At 38.8% G+C, this 18,030-nt stretch overlaps 1 protein-coding gene across 1 annotated transcript in view; it reads left to right on the top strand.

Moving 5' to 3' along the window:
* Window positions 1-18,030, top strand: part of LOC118201809 (receptor-type tyrosine-protein phosphatase mu-like) — a 213,955-nt gene that overhangs the window by 35,827 nt on the left and 160,098 nt on the right. Inside the window, exons 6-8 of the mRNA XM_085812574.1 lie at window positions 1,966-2,127; window positions 12,341-12,481; window positions 16,093-16,266. Of these exons, the coding sequence (XP_085668700.1) occupies window positions 1,966-2,127; window positions 12,341-12,481; window positions 16,093-16,266 (477 nt within the window). The remainder of the gene's footprint in view (window positions 1-1,965; window positions 2,128-12,340; window positions 12,482-16,092; window positions 16,267-18,030) is intronic.

Here is an 18,030-nt window from a genome sequence, read left to right as displayed (position 1 = left end):
CAAAAGTGTGCGCATTCCGGAAATCGTTTTCTTACAAATCGCTCATGCCATCTGCCCAGTTCCATTGCATTCACCTAAGGTCACTGTTTGGTGTGGTATGACAGCTTGTTTCATAATTGGAACATTTTTCTTCGAAAAGCAGTCAACAGCTGGACCTGTTACGTACACTGTGACTGCAAGTCGCTTAGCATCAATGTTAAGACGTTTCGTGATATCTGAACTGCAGCAACAACGTGGCTTTGCAGACACCACGATTTTTATGGATGACGGGGCTCCACAGCATATTGGTACACGTGTCACACAGTTATTTTGGCAACATTTCACGAATGAACGGATTAATAGGTCAACACCTTCCCTCTTGGTCAACAGACCTCAATCCTTGTGAGTTTTGGCTATGCGGTTATCTCAAAAGCACTGTTTATGGTGGTAATCTAAACGATGTGGCATAATAGAAAGATGTGATACACTGACGTATCCTCCTGATACGCTAAGAGGTGCTTTTGAGAATGCAGGAAAACGATTTAACTTACTTTCAGAAAATGGCGGATGCCACATTGAACATGCTTTGTAACACATTTCAGAAACGATTAAACACATTTTAAACCGATGTCTTATTTCGTTTAACAATACTCCCCTGGTGGTGAATTTTTTAACTTTTTTGTTTTTAGCCGAAAATAAAAATCCTAATGCCGTCCAGTTGGTATAGTGGTCAGGGAAGGTAAGGTAAGGTAAACCGCTGAGTTGGCTTCCGACCCAGGTATAGATGTATCCATGCAGAATTGGTTACCAACTCGGTGGGAGTCAACCACTAGCTACCAGGCCGCAGCCCTGGACAGCCCCGGCTGAGCAGACGACATTTATAAAATGCAAAAAAGAGATATACATATGCATACAAGGCACTTGAAGAAGGGTACAACAATGTACAAAGAAATATATACATGTGCATACAAGGCACTTGAAGAAGAGTACAACAATGTACAAAGAAATATGTACATGTGCATACAAGGCACTTGAAGAAGAATACAATCAAAATACATGTGTATACATATAAATACAAACTCATATACAGATATATAGTACACACTTACATACATAGATATTCCGAAACAAATAAAAGTATGCATACTCTCACTCATATTGATATATACACCCATACATATACGTTATCATGATAGTTAAAGTTTACAAGAAGCATGCCATTGAGGTACGCGTGATCCTTAGTATGAATTAGGTACCATAAATAAAAGATATAAACATGTACAGATACATTACAGCGTTCAGATACGGTACGAACTTTATTTATGAAAACCTGGCACAGCATAAATACAAAATTACATATTGTACATACATATCACATACTCTGTTGCTGACCTATTGTACTAGCTTATATAGACTTTTATGACTACTATCTTCCAGTGTCAGAAGAGTAATTGCTAGTACAGTAGTCAATTATTGTTTTCAGTTTCCGCTGGGCAACTCTGTTACTTTGTCGATTCTGGAACCAATTTGGCCAGAATCTGGCTCCTGGTTGCTTGAGGCTTTTAAGTGCTGTGTGTGGGCAGGTAGTCAGGGAAGCTGACTGCGAGCCCGAAGGGCCTGGTTTCGAATCCCGGAGAAGGCATGGTTGTAATTGTCCATCCCTTCATAGGAAAGGCGATGGTGGCCCACCTATTAGGTGCCTCCATGATAAAGAGACCACCACATCCGGCCTTGTATAGATCAATGGACTGGGTTACATTTGTTATTGTTCACAATCTACCACTGGAAAATAAATAAATAAAAATAAAAATAAAAATCCTATGACCTCCCTTATTACGATTACCAAGTTTGATAACATTTGGTCCAGCAGTTTTCCTTTTATGACCATTTCAAAGTCTGTATACCGAGAAAATATGTTAAGACTAAAGTTATAAACTGAACATATGGCGAAAATCAGAACTCTTTAATTTGATAAAATTATTGCAGCTTGTGGAGGCAATCACTTCGGCGCCGACTGCAGCAAGTCCTGTTCTCCCCCTCAGAATACCAGCAATACAGATGAATTGTGCGCTCTGCATCTTTTTTGCAAGCCAGATCCCTATGGATGCTCCTGCGCGCCAGGATTCAAAGGCTCAAAATGCATGGAACGTGAGTATTTCAACAAAATTCTTTCAAATGTCCTTTAGGCTTTCACGGTAAGGTAAGTTTGAATGTCCCAAAGAATTACTTTAGTTATAATATTTCTAAGTTATTTTTTCCATGTAATTTGATGAACGCATTCTTGTTATACAAAGATAAATGACCTCGTCGGGACTGGACCTGCTCTTTCCTTCTTGAATACTCGTTGAGCATACTTCTACGCAGTTACACGACGAAGGCATGCGGAAAGGAGGGAAAGAATGTATAATTCAGGTTAAGAAACGTAGCCGTATTAATGCTTAATAAGCATGCGATACAATTATTTTTAAAAAGGGTTTGACCATTTTTGCTTGCTTGAGACAATGGCTGAAGCGAAAGAACGTGCAGAGAAATGTTATTCGGTTAATCGGCGAAAAATCAGCCTACATTTGCAACAAATTGCGTGGTTGAAGCAGCAAGCATTGCTTATCACAGACACGCGAGTATGATTGAGCTCACTGTCTCACAGATGATTAAGAATTTTTTTCATATTGTTGCGTTTTTTTCTTCTTTACAAGTTCGTACGTACGAGTTCGTGCGGATTTGGAGTGAATAATAACAACACTACTAGATGAAGTATCGAAACACACTTTGTTTACCAATATTAATCAGGACAGCTCCAAAAGTTCGTTTACAGTCGTCGAAGATCTACTATAAACACGCTGACACAATCAGCGACACAGCCTTCAGGTTATCAGGCTACAACAGCGGAGACAGATTCACTGCAAAGCACCAGAGTACAGCTCCCGACTCTGATCGGTCGTTCTCGGAACTTCACGTACTCTCGAGACCCTCTATGCTACAACTTGCGATGCACTCGACAATACACTCGACTCCTCGATTCAGTCGTTCCCGGAGCTCAACACACTCTAAGATCAAACTCGACTCTGCACTAACCCGCGATACTCTAAGAGACTCTCTCGATGCACTCCACGACATACTCGGCACTAGGCACTCACTGACTGACTATCAACTCGATGGACTCCGCACGGACTGACTAACTCGATACTAACTACACAAGACACTAACTGACTCTCCGCGTACCAGCACGGTTTATATAGCTTTTGGCTTGTGTTCGAAAACATTCTGGGCTAAACCGGTAAGAATTATTTCTAGAAGGTTTTCCATCCGTCCATGGCATATCGCTAATTTTGTCGCCAAATGAGCGATTTATCGCCAACTGTGGCAACCCTGCCTAACCTTGCCATTTTATGGCAACCCTAAAACTGCTTTGCGGGAAAGCTATCTTACCGCGCCTGAACATTTTGTAACAATATTCGTAAGTCTGGTACACAAAGAACTCGTGGAGTCGAATCCGGCTATTAAAGTAACCACTAGTCGTGAAGTTTTGGATCACTTAAAGCTAGAGTAGGGTGAGATTTAGCAACGATAGTTTGGAAATAACGAAATGATAATGCACCAGTTCGCCCAGAAGTCTTAATTAACATTTGGTCGAAAATTTTCTACACTTCTTTATTCGCCCTACAGTCTAGATCCCGCATTTCGTACGACATATTTTCCCTTTCTCAAAGTTGAAATTTGAAATCGATTCGACGAAGCTGAAGACCTTAAAAGGAACACGCCGCATAACTTGGAGTGGTGTTACATGATTTGCTTTTTGCTTTGGAACAAATCCTAATACGAGTGCGTTTAATTGCAGAAAGAGTATTATTTTTTGTTAATCTGATAGCGAGCACATACCTATTCAGCATTGACAACTCTTAAGTCAGAAGTGGTGGCCATTTTATTGTGGAGGAACCTAATAGGCGTCCGCCTTTGCGTTCTATGAAGGGACGGACTTTTACAACGATGTCTTCTCCGGGATTCGAACCCAGGCTCTTTGGTAGGTAGAAGGAGAGCTATTAAGGATCGCAAAAAGCACATTAGTGACAGTAATAAGCAAATCATATTCCATTCGATTCTAGCACACAAAGCAAAATGGTAGTTAGAAAGTTTTGGACTCCATCTGAGAAGTAAAACACAGGCATCTAATACACGCCATACCTAGCACTTTCCAAGCAAATATAAAACGATAGCTCCAAAGAAAGAGATTAAATAACTAGCGAAAAGTGTCTGTGTTTGAGAGGAAGCGTTTTGTACCGTTTTATTAACAGCCTTTTTGTTTGTCTTTCTTCTGTAGCGTCGGCACTTCGTGAGTATTGATAATGATTGCCGAATAATATGGCGGCTAATACAGTAGGAAAAACTTTTTTGCTTGTTTGAATATGAAAACAAGAAAATTTTGTTAACGTTATACAGCGTTACTTTAAAACAGGGCACGAATAAAAATCTGCTTTATTAGATTGCCCATTGAATAGACTAGAAATTGCTCTGGTAGATATGCGATCAAGAACTCTAGGTTCAGCACAATGTGATTACTTTTTATTAGGATAGAGTAAGGAACAAGGATACGTTCCTCCTATTCTTCAAGCTTGGACGATTTTAATGCATTCCAGTAACTACTGCGAATGTTAAAATGGACATGCTGAGACATGTTTGGGAAGAATTTGAATACCGTATAGGTAACAGTCCTGTTACAAAAGGGTCATATATGAAATATTTATAACCAAACGTGCTAAGACACATAAGACTTCCTCACACCGCGAGACTGAAAAGCGCGATGAGTTCCTTCACCCCTTAGCACCAGGCATAGAGGTTCAACCTCCGCCCTCGCACCTTGGAGACAAGGACGCATCTCTTATAGCAACACTGGTCGTCAATTTGCTACCTGTCAGTCGCTCAGGCTGCCCATCGCAGTGGGACATTACCCAGCGAACTCCACGACGCTACCCCCCATCCATGCTACTAGAGCCATACCGCTTTAGGACTCGCCAGACCACCTGCCCGGTCAATGAGTGACCTTTCTGGGGCCTCCAGAACCACTAGGTTCATAAGTTTTATACCCCCGCGGCCGAGACTGCCTAGGTACAGTATGGCTATGTATTTCAGAGCCAGCGTTGAGCAATATTACAATACCAAGAAAACAGATTTTGAACCACTGCCTAACGCCAAAGAAATAAGCGACATTGTTAAAGCGTTAAACACCAATAAAGCACCAGGTCCTGATGGGATAGATGATGGCATTCTGCAAGCCATTAACAGTATGCATCCGGAGTTACTGCATGCCTACATCACTGCGTGTTGGCGCAACAGATATTTCCCAGCCGGCACGAAACTTGGTGAGGTGGTGCTCTTCCTCAAAGCGAAAAAAGATCCTAATGTACCAACGTCTTACCGGCCTATTTGCCTTCTTCCTGCCTTGGGTAAAGTACTAGAAAGAGTCGTCCTTCAAAGACTTAAACACTATATCCTGTCTGTACAAAGCATAAATGACAAACAATACGGCTTCATTCCTGGCAGATCGGTGGATCACGCGCTGCAGCACCTACGAAAATTAATAGCAAATAACAGAATAAATAACCAACATAGTCTCATTATCTCTGTGGACATACAGGGCGCTTTCGACTCGTTGTGGTGGCCCGATGTACTGAAGAGATTACAGGACATGGGTAGCCCTAAGATTCTCTTTGACCTTATTTACAGCTACCTAAGTGATCGCCGCTTACAAGCCACTACGGACGCAGGAGTGCACTCACGTTCCATCAATAGAGGCTGTCCTCAAGGATCCTGTCTGGGTCCACTGCTCTGGAATCTTGTAGCGGACACAGCGCTGACTCTCTTTAACACAGATCCTCACACGGAAATACTGGCTTATGCCGATGACTTTTTGCTGGTAACCAAAGGGCACAGCCGCAACGCATATGAGACTAGGGCACAACAAGCAATGGACAAGATGGCCAAATGGGCCAATGACCATAAGTTAACTATTGCCAACTCAAAAACCCAAGGTATGCTTATCTGTCCAGGGAAGCGCCATCGAAGAACCCCGTGCATCAACCTTCATGGGGAAAATATTAAAATAGTCAGAAACTTGAGGTACCTTGGAGTTATAATTGACGACACATTGACTTGGATGCCACATTTAAAGGAGGTCAAGGCACGACTTCACAGGATATTTCATTCCATGCTCAGAACAGCAGCACCAACATGGGGAGTTTCTTCGAGGATGCTTAAGACGTGGTACTCTGTAGTTGCTGAACGTATTGCACTATATGGAGCCTCCATGTGGGGCATAACGATCACTACTAAAATGGAGAATCTGCTACGCTCAGCACAAAGACCATTCCTCCTGAGCATTACCCGAGGATATAAAACCTCGCCCACTAATGCTCTAAACGTGATTTCAGGACTACCGCCTCTGCATCTCTTAGCTCATCGCGAGAGTGCAATAGTGCGAGTGCTCCGACTCAAAGAGACAATAAGTTTATGGGATAGGACTTATGTTTATACTGACTATGAGCAAAGCATTCCCGAGCCACCTTGCCACCCGGCCGAATTCAATATCTCGATTAACTGCAGGTCACCAACGTGGTTCAACGCCGCTGCAATCTACACCGATGGTTCCAAAGGAGAATGTGGCACCGGTAGCGGATACTGTGTTCTTCTTGGGAACCAGATCTTAAAGACATGGGAAAGAAAGCTTAAGCACCACAACTCAGTTTTTCAGGCTGAACTGATTGCATTAAAAGCTGCACTTGTCTACGCACTGGAAAATAACTATTCCAGTATATATTCAGACTCAGCCTCTAGCCTCCAGGCAATCCAAGGCAAATGTAGTAAAAATCCACTCGTCAGGGCCATACAAAAACTCTTACTAAGAACACCTAAATACTATAGGCCTGAACTTCAGTGGGTACCTGCCCACACTGGAATACTGGGTAATGAAATTGCAGATGCAATAGCCAAAAGAGCATCAACTGACCCCCACGTTCGCACACTTGACGTGCCTCTCTCGGGTTCGTTCTTAAAAGCTGAGCTCGAGAGAGAATTACTTAAACGTTGGCAACATCTGTGGGAGACAGAAACCACCGGCAGAAGAGTTTACAGATTTTTTCCAAAAGTCTGCCGGCTTCTAAAATCTGGCTCGTCTCACTTCACTCAGTATCTAACAGGACATGGTCCCTTCATGACTTACATGCATCGCTTCAGACGACGCGAAAACGAGCATTGCTCATGCGGGATGGTAGGAGATCCGGACCACTATCTGTTCGCTTGCAGAGAGACCGCTAAATATCATCTTAGGCAACCAGTAGCAAACCACATCCATGCATGGGCCGAAGCTACTCGTACTTCAAAAAATCGCAATGCATTGAAACGCATATGCGATTGCATAAACATTGCTCGCATAATCTCAGACAGGCTGGAGTAATTCTCAGCCACCATCCTCGTCACCAGCACAGCCCCTGTATGCTCTGTACCTGTAGCGAACTAATTTTATCTTAAGTTAGCTTATTCGGCTTTTCTTATTCCCTGTATATATTTATCTTATTGAACTGTAAACCTTGAATTATGAACCTTGAACTATGTATTTTGCCTTATTTTATGTATTGTTTCCACTGTTTTGCCTTTTTTTTTATTTTATGCATTGTTTTACTTTCTAGTTTTTTTACTTCTTATTACTTTTAGTATTTGTAACCACCTATCCATTACTCTGTAAATATGTAACTGGAATTGTTCTTCACGCCCGCAATGCACCCTTCTTCCATCATGCACTATCGTCTTCGTCCAGCATTTGTTTGCACTGCCCCCAGCAGTCGTCTTGAGCACAATATGTATTTATAAGTGTGTCTTTTGTTCAAGTTATTTCCGTCAGCGGGGCTACCTGGCCGATATGCTAACTACCCAGTGGACCGGCTGCCTCGCTGTCGGTGGAAAGAAAGGAAAGAAAGTATGGCTATGTACAGCATTTATTTCTGAATTTCAACAAACGCTGGGTCCGGGCACTTTGGATGAGACTACACCCCGGTGGCATTTGGTCAGTATGACTGCCAACCGGGTGAATCAGGCGCTGGGTCTGCGAGCCTTCTGCGAGGCTCCCATGCGCTCCCTCGACCAGATTCTAGATAATGGTGGACGCGGCGCTAAACCAATTAACCATAATGGTAAAGGGATGGTGCCCACGCCCCGTCGCTTATCGCTTATCCTAGCCAGTATCTTCGCAGAGTTCTCTACGTCAACACCCCCGGGAGGAACGTAGCAGTTCTAATTCAACAGAGGCACCCGAGTGCGAAGTTTGTTGCACTCGGGGTTTGTTGCAGTCCCATATCCAACTATGTATTCGGAAACGCTAGCCGCTTGGACCTGCATTGTACTGAGTTGTCAGCTGAGCCACTGTCTGGCGCTGTACCAAACGGGACCGTCTATGTCGTTCTTTATCTTTGATGAGGCGTGCACGTCCAATACTTTTGCGTCTACCGCTGGTTTCACTATCATTTATCTCCGTTTCTTAGATACTAACAACGGGGAATCGTGACTAACATGGTACGAGTGTTCGGGCTATTACAATCTGCCTCACTTCAAATTCACTTAAATCGGAAGCCTCTCCAATAACTCGCAAAAAATGTAAGTGCAAGAATGATTCCTTACTTTCTCCACAACAGTTAAACATCATTTCCACTTAATCACTTGTCCTGCCCATTATCCACACGAGTTCACTGAAAAATGTGGGGATGGCTATAATGTTTTGACTCCTCAGAGTGTTTGAAAAGGAACTTGATTCGCGAGCTATAGAATAACATTTGTGACTGCGTCTGTTTATTTACTGTTGGTGGAGAAAATTAGCATCTGTTGAATGGGCAAAAGTATTCATGGATATGACTAAGAAAACAGTAAGAGATGGAATAATTACCAAAGGAAAGAACTCTAAGTAGAGCTTCTGGTAAAATTAGAAGGCGTAACAAAATAATAGCAACAAAGCCCTTTTATATAAAGCTTACAAATGAAGTGGGTTAAATACTGTGGCTATTTAATAAATTGTTCTGAGAGATTGGCGAATGTTTGATTGTAAAAGATGAAGCTAGAAATTCAGTTTGGAATTGCGCAGGAAAGATTGGCGCTGCTTTGGCAGCATCTCCGCCAACTTTCACGGTCGATGGGTAATACGTGAGTACCAATGTTTAAATTACTTTCAAAATAATTACAAAATATCGTCCTTAGTCATTACGATATAATTATTTATAAAAGAGATCTGTAACAGCTTTCTTATTTACCTGATTTTAAATACCATATTTGCTCGTATATTTCAACCCTCTTGCAGGAATTCCTTCCTAGTTGTTTTCAGCACATGATTTAGAAACTTCTGATTTATAGTACCAATGTAATACAGTTTAAAAATGTAATCTCTATCTCTACATATAATAAAAGAAAGAGTCTGTCTCTGCGTGTCTTTTGTTCTTGCTGAGTGTAAGCTAATAGACCCAGGGCTACGAAATTTGGTACATAGGTGCATCTAGGCAAGAGTCAATGCACTTCCAAACGAGATTTTTCAAAATTCGACTCAGATTCGTTTATTTTAGCTTTTTGGATGAAATCGCATCATTTTGATTAGTTTCATTCTTTTAGAAGTTTTGGCAACAGTTTTTCATTCAATACTTTGTATACTGGACTGCTGACTGTTGAAAATATGAGATAAAAGTTATTAATTATACTTTCCTTTGCAGAGGTTTTTGTTTTTATTCATGTTATCAATTGCTTGGAAAGTTTTGCATGGTTTTTTTTTAGGAAATAAAACCATTTGGAATAAAACCTTTATACCATTTGAATTCTTAAGATTTTGCAACAGGAAGTTGATTAATTTATTTATTAGGATAATTAATATTTGTTTTAAGGAATATTGCTTATTTCTTTGTAATTTTTTTATATTATGTCTTAATTATATAAAAAGTGTTGCATGATTTGTTTTAGGAACAATTTCTTAACTTCTTTTGTACCATTTGAATTCTTAAGATTTTGCTGCTCGGAACCTTATAAACGGCGTATCACTTTTCAAATCGTTGCCACCAAATACTGTCGCCCTGTATTATATTTGAAGAAATTAAATAATGAAGAATCTGCATCAATGTATGGATGTTTCTCGCATTGGGATAAAACAACGGTACCCAGAGCCATCCAATTTTGAATGACGTAATCCTACTACGAAGATGGGCATCTGAAAAATCCAAATTTCTGTTTTATTATCGATTTCATATTTTGTAAAATTTAACAAATTTTTGATTAACAAACTCACCGATTTAAATCCGAACTATGGCAACACTCTACGGGACCAAAAAAAAAAAAAAAAATCTTTTTATGTGCTGCGCGCGGAAGTGTGTATCGGAAATCCTAAAGATATGCTCATTTTAAAATTATTTTGCGACATTGCTGTTGAAGGTTCAGGTGCGTAAGCACGTGAAAACAGGCCGCTGGGCTTAAGCCTCATCTTGCGTGTGACGCGTGGAGAAAAACATGACTTTCCTACTATGACATAGATGGATGTTGGCAGAGAATTCCAGAAGAGAATTCTCGATGATGCGATGATGAGCCTTATGTATAAACAGATTCGGAGCCACTCCGACTAAGTAAAAAGACGGTGACTTCACTGCTGCATAGATGAAGCATAGGCAGAAATGGAAATGTGGGATCGAGAATTTAGCTGCGTGAATTTCCTGCAATCTTATTGGTCCGTCGTCGGAGGTGTGCTTGTACTTTTCTTATTTTCCGATTCGGCGAAATTTATGAGGACCATTATTTAGCTGCCTGAAAACCTGTCTGTAATTTCTCTGCTGGACTTTTTGCAGCTCTGATTTGTCCTATGCACGAAATGATTGAGGTTAGGAATGCATTGATCTTATCATCTTGGATCCATGCCATAGCGTCGCTTATGTCCTTAGGTGGGGGCGTAATTTTACTTTTTAATTTCTCGCTGTATGTAGCTTGGGGTGGATTTTTCAGCGCTGGAAACTTAGTTGTCTTTGGTTTAGGCGTCTTTGGTTAGGTCTCGTGGCGTCTCTACGAACGTATGTACGTACGTACGTATCTCGCATAGCTCAAAAACAAGTACCCTCAGATCGTTGAAATTTTGTATATAGGACTGCTATAACATGTAGATGTGTACCTCGTATTTTGGTTGCAATCTGCTCAGTGATCTCAGTTTCTTTACTCTTATATATTTGTAAATTGTACATTTTTTGCTTTAAAAATGGTTGAATTATGTTGTTCTTATCTTCCGGTTAAGGTTTTTATGCCTTTAGTAAATCTGTATGCAATATTTTTAGAATTATCGACAATTTTAAAGTTGTTTAAGTGCCGCTAAGGCTAATAATTTTTTGATGGCGGCCATTGCTTGTTTACATTTGAAACATCAGAGTAGTAGATTTGTTGCCAATCTAGAGAAACGTAGCTTCGCAACAACAAAAATAAAGCCTTCATTTATTATTGCGAATCAAATCGTGCTTCATCCTTTCTGGAATTTTTTCGAGTGTTTAAAATTTACTTCGTAATTTTTAATACAGATATTTTGAGTTTTTATGTATTTTCGCCTTGTCGCGAAGTGAGAACTGAATTAATTGAATGAGAAATACTCAATCGTCTGTGAAAAACTGTTTCTTTTTTGTTTTATTTGCTTAAATTCTTTTATACATCGGTCTAGCTTTATTATAGTATTTGAATAGAACACGTGGCAACGATTAGATGATTTTTTAAATGATATAAATTTTGTGCATTCTGAGTTATAATATGAACGAAGTATAATACTGTTAAGTGACTCTAGCGCCAGAGTGTCGCTATGGTAAACAAATAGAGTGAATTTTAAAGAATGCATTTATTCTATTGTGGTTTATGCGCTGTCGGCGAAGTAGATTTAATTCGATCCAATAAGTTTAAACGAAATTCAAGAAAAATGCGTATAATTTAATATTCCGTACAAGGATGTCATGTGGTGTACACATCAGATTTTTTAAATTTAATGTTTGGTGTTCCCTTTAGGGATTTTTCCGGTACTGTTAAAAGTTAGACAGCGGTCAGTATGTGTAATATATATTAGTACGCTTGTATGTGTGCTTTATAATATGCTATGCTTAAAGCGATTAAATTAATAGTTAGAAAAAAGGTGGAAATATGCGAGTAAATACGTTAAGCGCAATTAATATTTATATTTTGCAGTATATAATAAATAAAACGTTGGCTCATACATTCTCAGACTAGCCTGTTTCTTTCAATCTGAAAATTTCTGTTGGTATAATGTAATATATTACAAATTTTTATGTAATAATAATAATTTTTTAATTTCATTTACTTTATCGCTCAGATTGTGAACCAGGATGGTATGGAGCTGATTGCAAGCAGCCTTGTCACTGTGCTTTCGGAGTTAGTTCTTGCAACCGAATAACAGGTGCTTGTGACGGCGGTTGTGCAAGAGGATGGAGAGGAAATTCTTGTCAAATAGAAGGTTTGTAAGGAACTAATATACTTCGATGTTAAATTCTGACTCCGCATAGAAAAACACGCGACTTATCGCCCCGTCGTTATCTTCCAAGGAAAATAACGACGAACTAAGATAAACCTTTTAAATAAACTCTTTTATTATTATAACTTCTACCAACTACATAGCTCATATAGTATAGAACAAATCACCGCTACCTGAAGTTGACGGAACACAAGTTTTGATGTAAATTTAATTAAAGTACTCTATTCATAACGCAAAGTCCTATTGTAAGTTTGGTTTAAGTCCACTGACGAAGAAAGCACGGCTAGCAAAGGCTAAAGCCGATTCACATAAATCTAACAGCTGGGTGAAAATTTAGAGTCGCTGCCAAACGCTCGCTCTCTCTTAGCTTCAAGAACTCTCTTCTTTAACACGTTAACTGATTTGCATCCTGGCGAGAGCTAACGAAAGTAGAAGTGTGACAGCTAAGCAGCGATGGGCAAAAACCGCGCTTTTATGGGATAGGATTAGAACCCTTTCCTCACTGAACTGAAGTAGTTCTTTTTTTATGACTCACCGCTTACTGACAACAATCGTGGTGAAAAGCACAGAATGAGGAAAGAATCAAGAGCAGTTAGTGAGGATGGAACAAAAAGCGATCGAACAAGCAGTGGGATCGAGAATGGTTAGCGAGATTAGAGTGAACAGCGAGAAGAATCGAAAGAGCAATGAGATCGGTAGAATCCACTCGATCAAATGTTAACACACAAAGTTGATTTCTTTTGCTTGTAGTTTTGAGATTCCTTAAAACCTCCTTTCTACGTAAAACTAACAATAAAACCCTAGTACAAAAAAATCAAAATGTTGGAAAGTGATGAAAATTAAACTCAGTTTTAACATGGGAGAAAAAGCATTCAAAGGCGAAAAGTAAACAACTTGTAGAGTCTCATTCTTGTAGGTAGCGTACACTAAATCCAGATGTTACTCTATTAATCAAACAGAAACTAAGAAGAGTGTAAAAGGTCCTTTTATTAAGAACGCAAAGCTGAACTTAAGGCAGTCCTTGTGCTTACAAAGCCAGAATTTTGAGCCTAAACTCAAAAGTAAGGAATTCAAATTTAAACTAAAGCTAAGTCTTAAGAGGACTCATACAACTTAAAACCCATAAGATGTTCGAATAGGTGACTGTTGCAAGAATTGAGATAACTTATTTATTTTGCAAGCAATTACTACCAACTTTATACAGCTGACTACATAATATAGCTGCTTTCTGAAATAGTCATCAGAAAATTTGTGTTGCCACAAATATTTGTATAATTCAATCCGCTTTGTGACAACATTTTTCGTCATGTTTCCAACCTGCGCGCACAGTTTAAAACATTCTGTTTCATAATTTAATTCCAAATTTAATATATAGCTTTTATAACATTTGGAAACTACTGTGAACCTAAAATTCTAAAAATTTCATGTTAAATTTTTATTTGATTTTGAGTTGAGTTTATAAAATGTATCTTATTAAAAAAAATTTTAATGTTTTCGCCCATAAAATTTTTCAATATTAAAATATTCATCAGATTGTTGATTCAGTTAGAAAATAGTGCCCATATAAAAAATTTCATCCAATTTCAAGTATGTACCATTAGCCATTTTTAAAATATCATGCGCGCAAGGTGGAAACACGGCGAAATATTTTGTCACAAAGAAGATTACATTACAAAAATATTTGTGGCAACACAAACTTTCTGGTTACTAGTTTCCAAAACAGTTATATTATGTAGGCAGCTGTAAAAAGTTGGAAGTAATTGCTTTTAAAATAAATAAAATATCCCAATTCTTGCAACAGTCACATATTCGAAGATCATAAGCGGTTTAAGGTGTATGAGTCCCCTTAAGTTAGCCAAAGTCTACACAGAAATAATTAACTCGCAAGTTGGCTGAAACTTACACCTGCGCGACAGCATTATTTTCAAGGTTAAAGCAACGTCGTAGACAGTTATGCCTTCGTAGAATATTAACTAGTAACGTATTATTGTAGAAGTTAAACAACAAGAATGAGCATAATGTTTGTAAATTTTGCAGGACTAGTTTCGATGGTTTAAATACAGAAGCAGCCTCTTCAGCTGCCTAAGTGCAAATGTCATTTGCACTTAGGCAGCTGAAGGTGGTTACGTTATATAGCATAGGTACACATATGTAGCATATCTAATTGCACATACTACATAAGAACATTCGCCCGTTACATATGCAACATGTACTGCTATACATACGCAACATGTACATTAGCGGTAGCTGAAGATGGTTTTGTTATGCAGCATATGCTATTACATATGTAGCAAATGTTATTACATATCTAGCACGAGCCGCTGTGCGCCTATACAGTACTCTAGACAGCTTGTACAGTATCCGAAAAAGCGGTTTCAGAATTATCAGATATTTTGCCTGGCTACATCCAACATTGTACAGCATGGGATCTTTCAGGACAGATCACAAGAATTCGGAAAAGAACCACGTGGACACAAGTAGAAGAGATGGTGCTTCGTTATGCAAAAAGGAATTCACATGGCAACACACGAGCGATTGCTACAAACCTTGTTGTTTCCAAATCACCATCTGGAGAATCCTGCACTCGAACCACTTATCCACGAACCATGAACACTTAGTATGAGCAGATCGTATAAACAACTATTTCCCTCCTTCTGATTACGCACCGCGAGTTGCATTTATTATGGTATATGGAGGAGTGTGCGACGGAGTCCCATTTTCCGGCTGTTATTCTGTTCATCGACGAGGCATACTTTAGCAGAGAAGGCTGCTACAACGAACGTAAGGCACATGTTTGGGCAGTGGACAACCCCAGGAGTACCAACCAGTTGCAGAGCAACATCGGTTATCCATCAAGGTTGAGGCGGGAATTGTTGGCGACCATTTACTGGGCCCACATCTCATGTCTGATAAGACAATATTATAAGATTTTCTTGGAGGAAGTCTTGCCCAGATTGTTAGATGAGCAAAGCATCCAGCAGCCACGCGCAACGATATGTGGTTCCAACATGCTGGCGCTCCAGCCCATTTTATTCTTTTCGTTTGGTAACAAATTCAAAGTAAGGTCAAAAAGGGATTGGTCGTTGTGTCATGTTCATTAGCCTGCACACTTGCCTGTCTTTTGCTTGGATTTCTTTTCCTGGGATTACCTGAAAAGACTGTTGAAGGAAATACCTGTGGCCAGTGAGGACGATCTTGTCCCAAGCATTTGAGTAGCTGACGCGATCATCCGTAAAACTCCAGTACTTTCGGAAAAGCCCGTGATTCTCTGCAAAGCGGATGTCACGCTTGTGTCCGTAGCTGACACAGCTTAGCTGCTAATACTTACTGTAACCTCTGAATATCACAAATGTAGCGATTTGCTGATTAAAATATTATTGTTGTATGCACATCACTCTCGTTTTCATTTCTTGTGTTTCCTTATTTGCACATTAGTACACGAGGATTGCGTTTCTATTCTGGCATTGCTATGTAATTCCTTACCGTCTTTGAGTAACTTAATGCTTAAACTAACCACTCTATCTATAAGAAATAGTATAATCTTAATCTCAGATTTTTCTTATTGTAGTAATATGAATATTTGTTTCCAACAGATCCAAACGCAAATAATACTGTCGAAACTACGACGATGGTCTTCTGCTCTCCGGGCACATACGGTCCCAGCTGTGAGAAAGAATGTCATTGTGCTGGTAACGAACACTGCCATATTATTACTGGACAATGCCCATACGGTTGCGAAGACGGATGGGGAGGTCCATCATGTGGAAGTAAGACATAAATGTTAAGTTTTCTATAAAAATTCTACAAAACATCATACTTATATTATTGAAGTCGTGGAAGGCATTTAATTAAAATTTAAATATCTGATAATAAGGAATATTTTCAGAAATACATTTTTGATATAGGACAACACTGGAAACATTTTTAACGTAATATCTTTTTTCAGAAAACAAGCATGTTACCATGTTTACTCATCCACGTTTATGCTATATTTTTGTTCTAAAATTTGAAAAGGTCTTGCAGACGGCTGTTTTAATAAATGCAATTGCAGAATGAGAGGAAGAAGTTTAATTATTGTACTCTTGTGATGTTCCTCACCTTTTGTCTAAGATAAAACGTTGAAGAATCTAGTGAACTACGTAGCGACTTTCCGCTGAGTTCAGACAACTAAGACGTAGACGCGAGAAGGGTTAAATTACTTATATGTTTGTAAATTGTGCATTTTTTGCTTTAAAAATGATTGAATTGTGTTGTTATTATCTTCCGGTTAAGGTTTTTATGCCTTTAGTAAATCTGAAAGCAATATTTGTACAATTATCAACAATTTAAAAGCGTGGCTAAGACTAATTTTTAAGTAAAATGGCGGACATATTTGTTTACAATTGAAACAGCAGAATAGTAGATTTATTGCCAATCTAGAGAGACTAAGCTTCGCATCAACAAAGATAACGCCTTCATTTATTATTGCCAATTAAATCATGCTTAATCCTTTCTGCAATTTTTTCGAGGAAATAAGTGTTTAAGATTTACTTCGTAATTTTTAATATAGATATTTTGAGTTTTTATGTATTTTTGCTTTGTTTCGAAATGAGAACTGAATTAATTGAATGAGAAGTACTCCATCGTCTGTGAAAAACTGTTTCTTTTTTGTTTTGTTTGCTTAATTTCTTTTATACATCGTTCTAACTTTATTACAGTATTTGAACAGAACATGTGGCAACGATTAGATAATTCTTTAAATGATATAAATTTTGTGCATTCTGAGTTATAATATGAACGAAGTATAATACTGTTAAGTGACTCTAGCGCCAGAGTGTCGCTATGGTAAACAAATAGAGTGAATTTTAAAGAATGCATTTATTCTATTGTGGTTTATGCTCTGTCGACGAAGTAGATTCATTTCAGTCCAATAAGTTTAAACGAAATGCAAGAAAAAATGTGTATAATTTAATATTCCTTACAAGGAAGTCATATGGTATACACATCGGATTTTTATTATTCATTGTCATCTTACGTATCATCGCTTTCCAAGCGCACAAGAAGTCAAGATAGCGACAGCTATTGATTTGTTTGATGCATCCCATTGAGAATACCCACAGCAATGACATCGCAGCTTGTCGAATAATAAAAGGAGCAGTTATTGACGATATTTGACTACGCTTGTATTTGCTATCTAGCCTTACACTTCTTTTTAATCTTTTTGAGCTCTAAGAATCAACTCTACAGTTTGCTAGAATTAAAATTTCCAGTGGGTGTAGCAGCCTGTTGAATTTAACCAGCTTCCGATATTCCTAGCACATGCCAATCTACAGAAACTAAAAATCCTTTTGGAGAGAAAATGTAGAGTATTCCATGTTTTTTTCTGCATTGCAGTCTTAATAAACCAATTGTCGCTAAATTTGATTAAGGCAACGTTTATTAGCTGCTAATAATGATTGCAGTTTGCGTCATACTATCATATAGCTTACAGAAAAAGTCAATTCGTTTGCTGATAGAAACTTTATGTGCCAGTAATAAAACGTTTTGCATCT

The sequence above is a fragment of the Stegodyphus dumicola genome, chromosome 3, assembly GCF_044657685.1.
Source record: "Stegodyphus dumicola isolate Sdum_Otavi_A_Nest chromosome 3, ASM4465768v1".
NCBI lineage: Eukaryota > Metazoa > Arthropoda > Arachnida > Araneae > Eresidae > Stegodyphus > Stegodyphus dumicola.
Note: the sequence above shows the minus strand (reverse complement) of the source record. Positions and strands in the feature narration are given on the sequence as shown.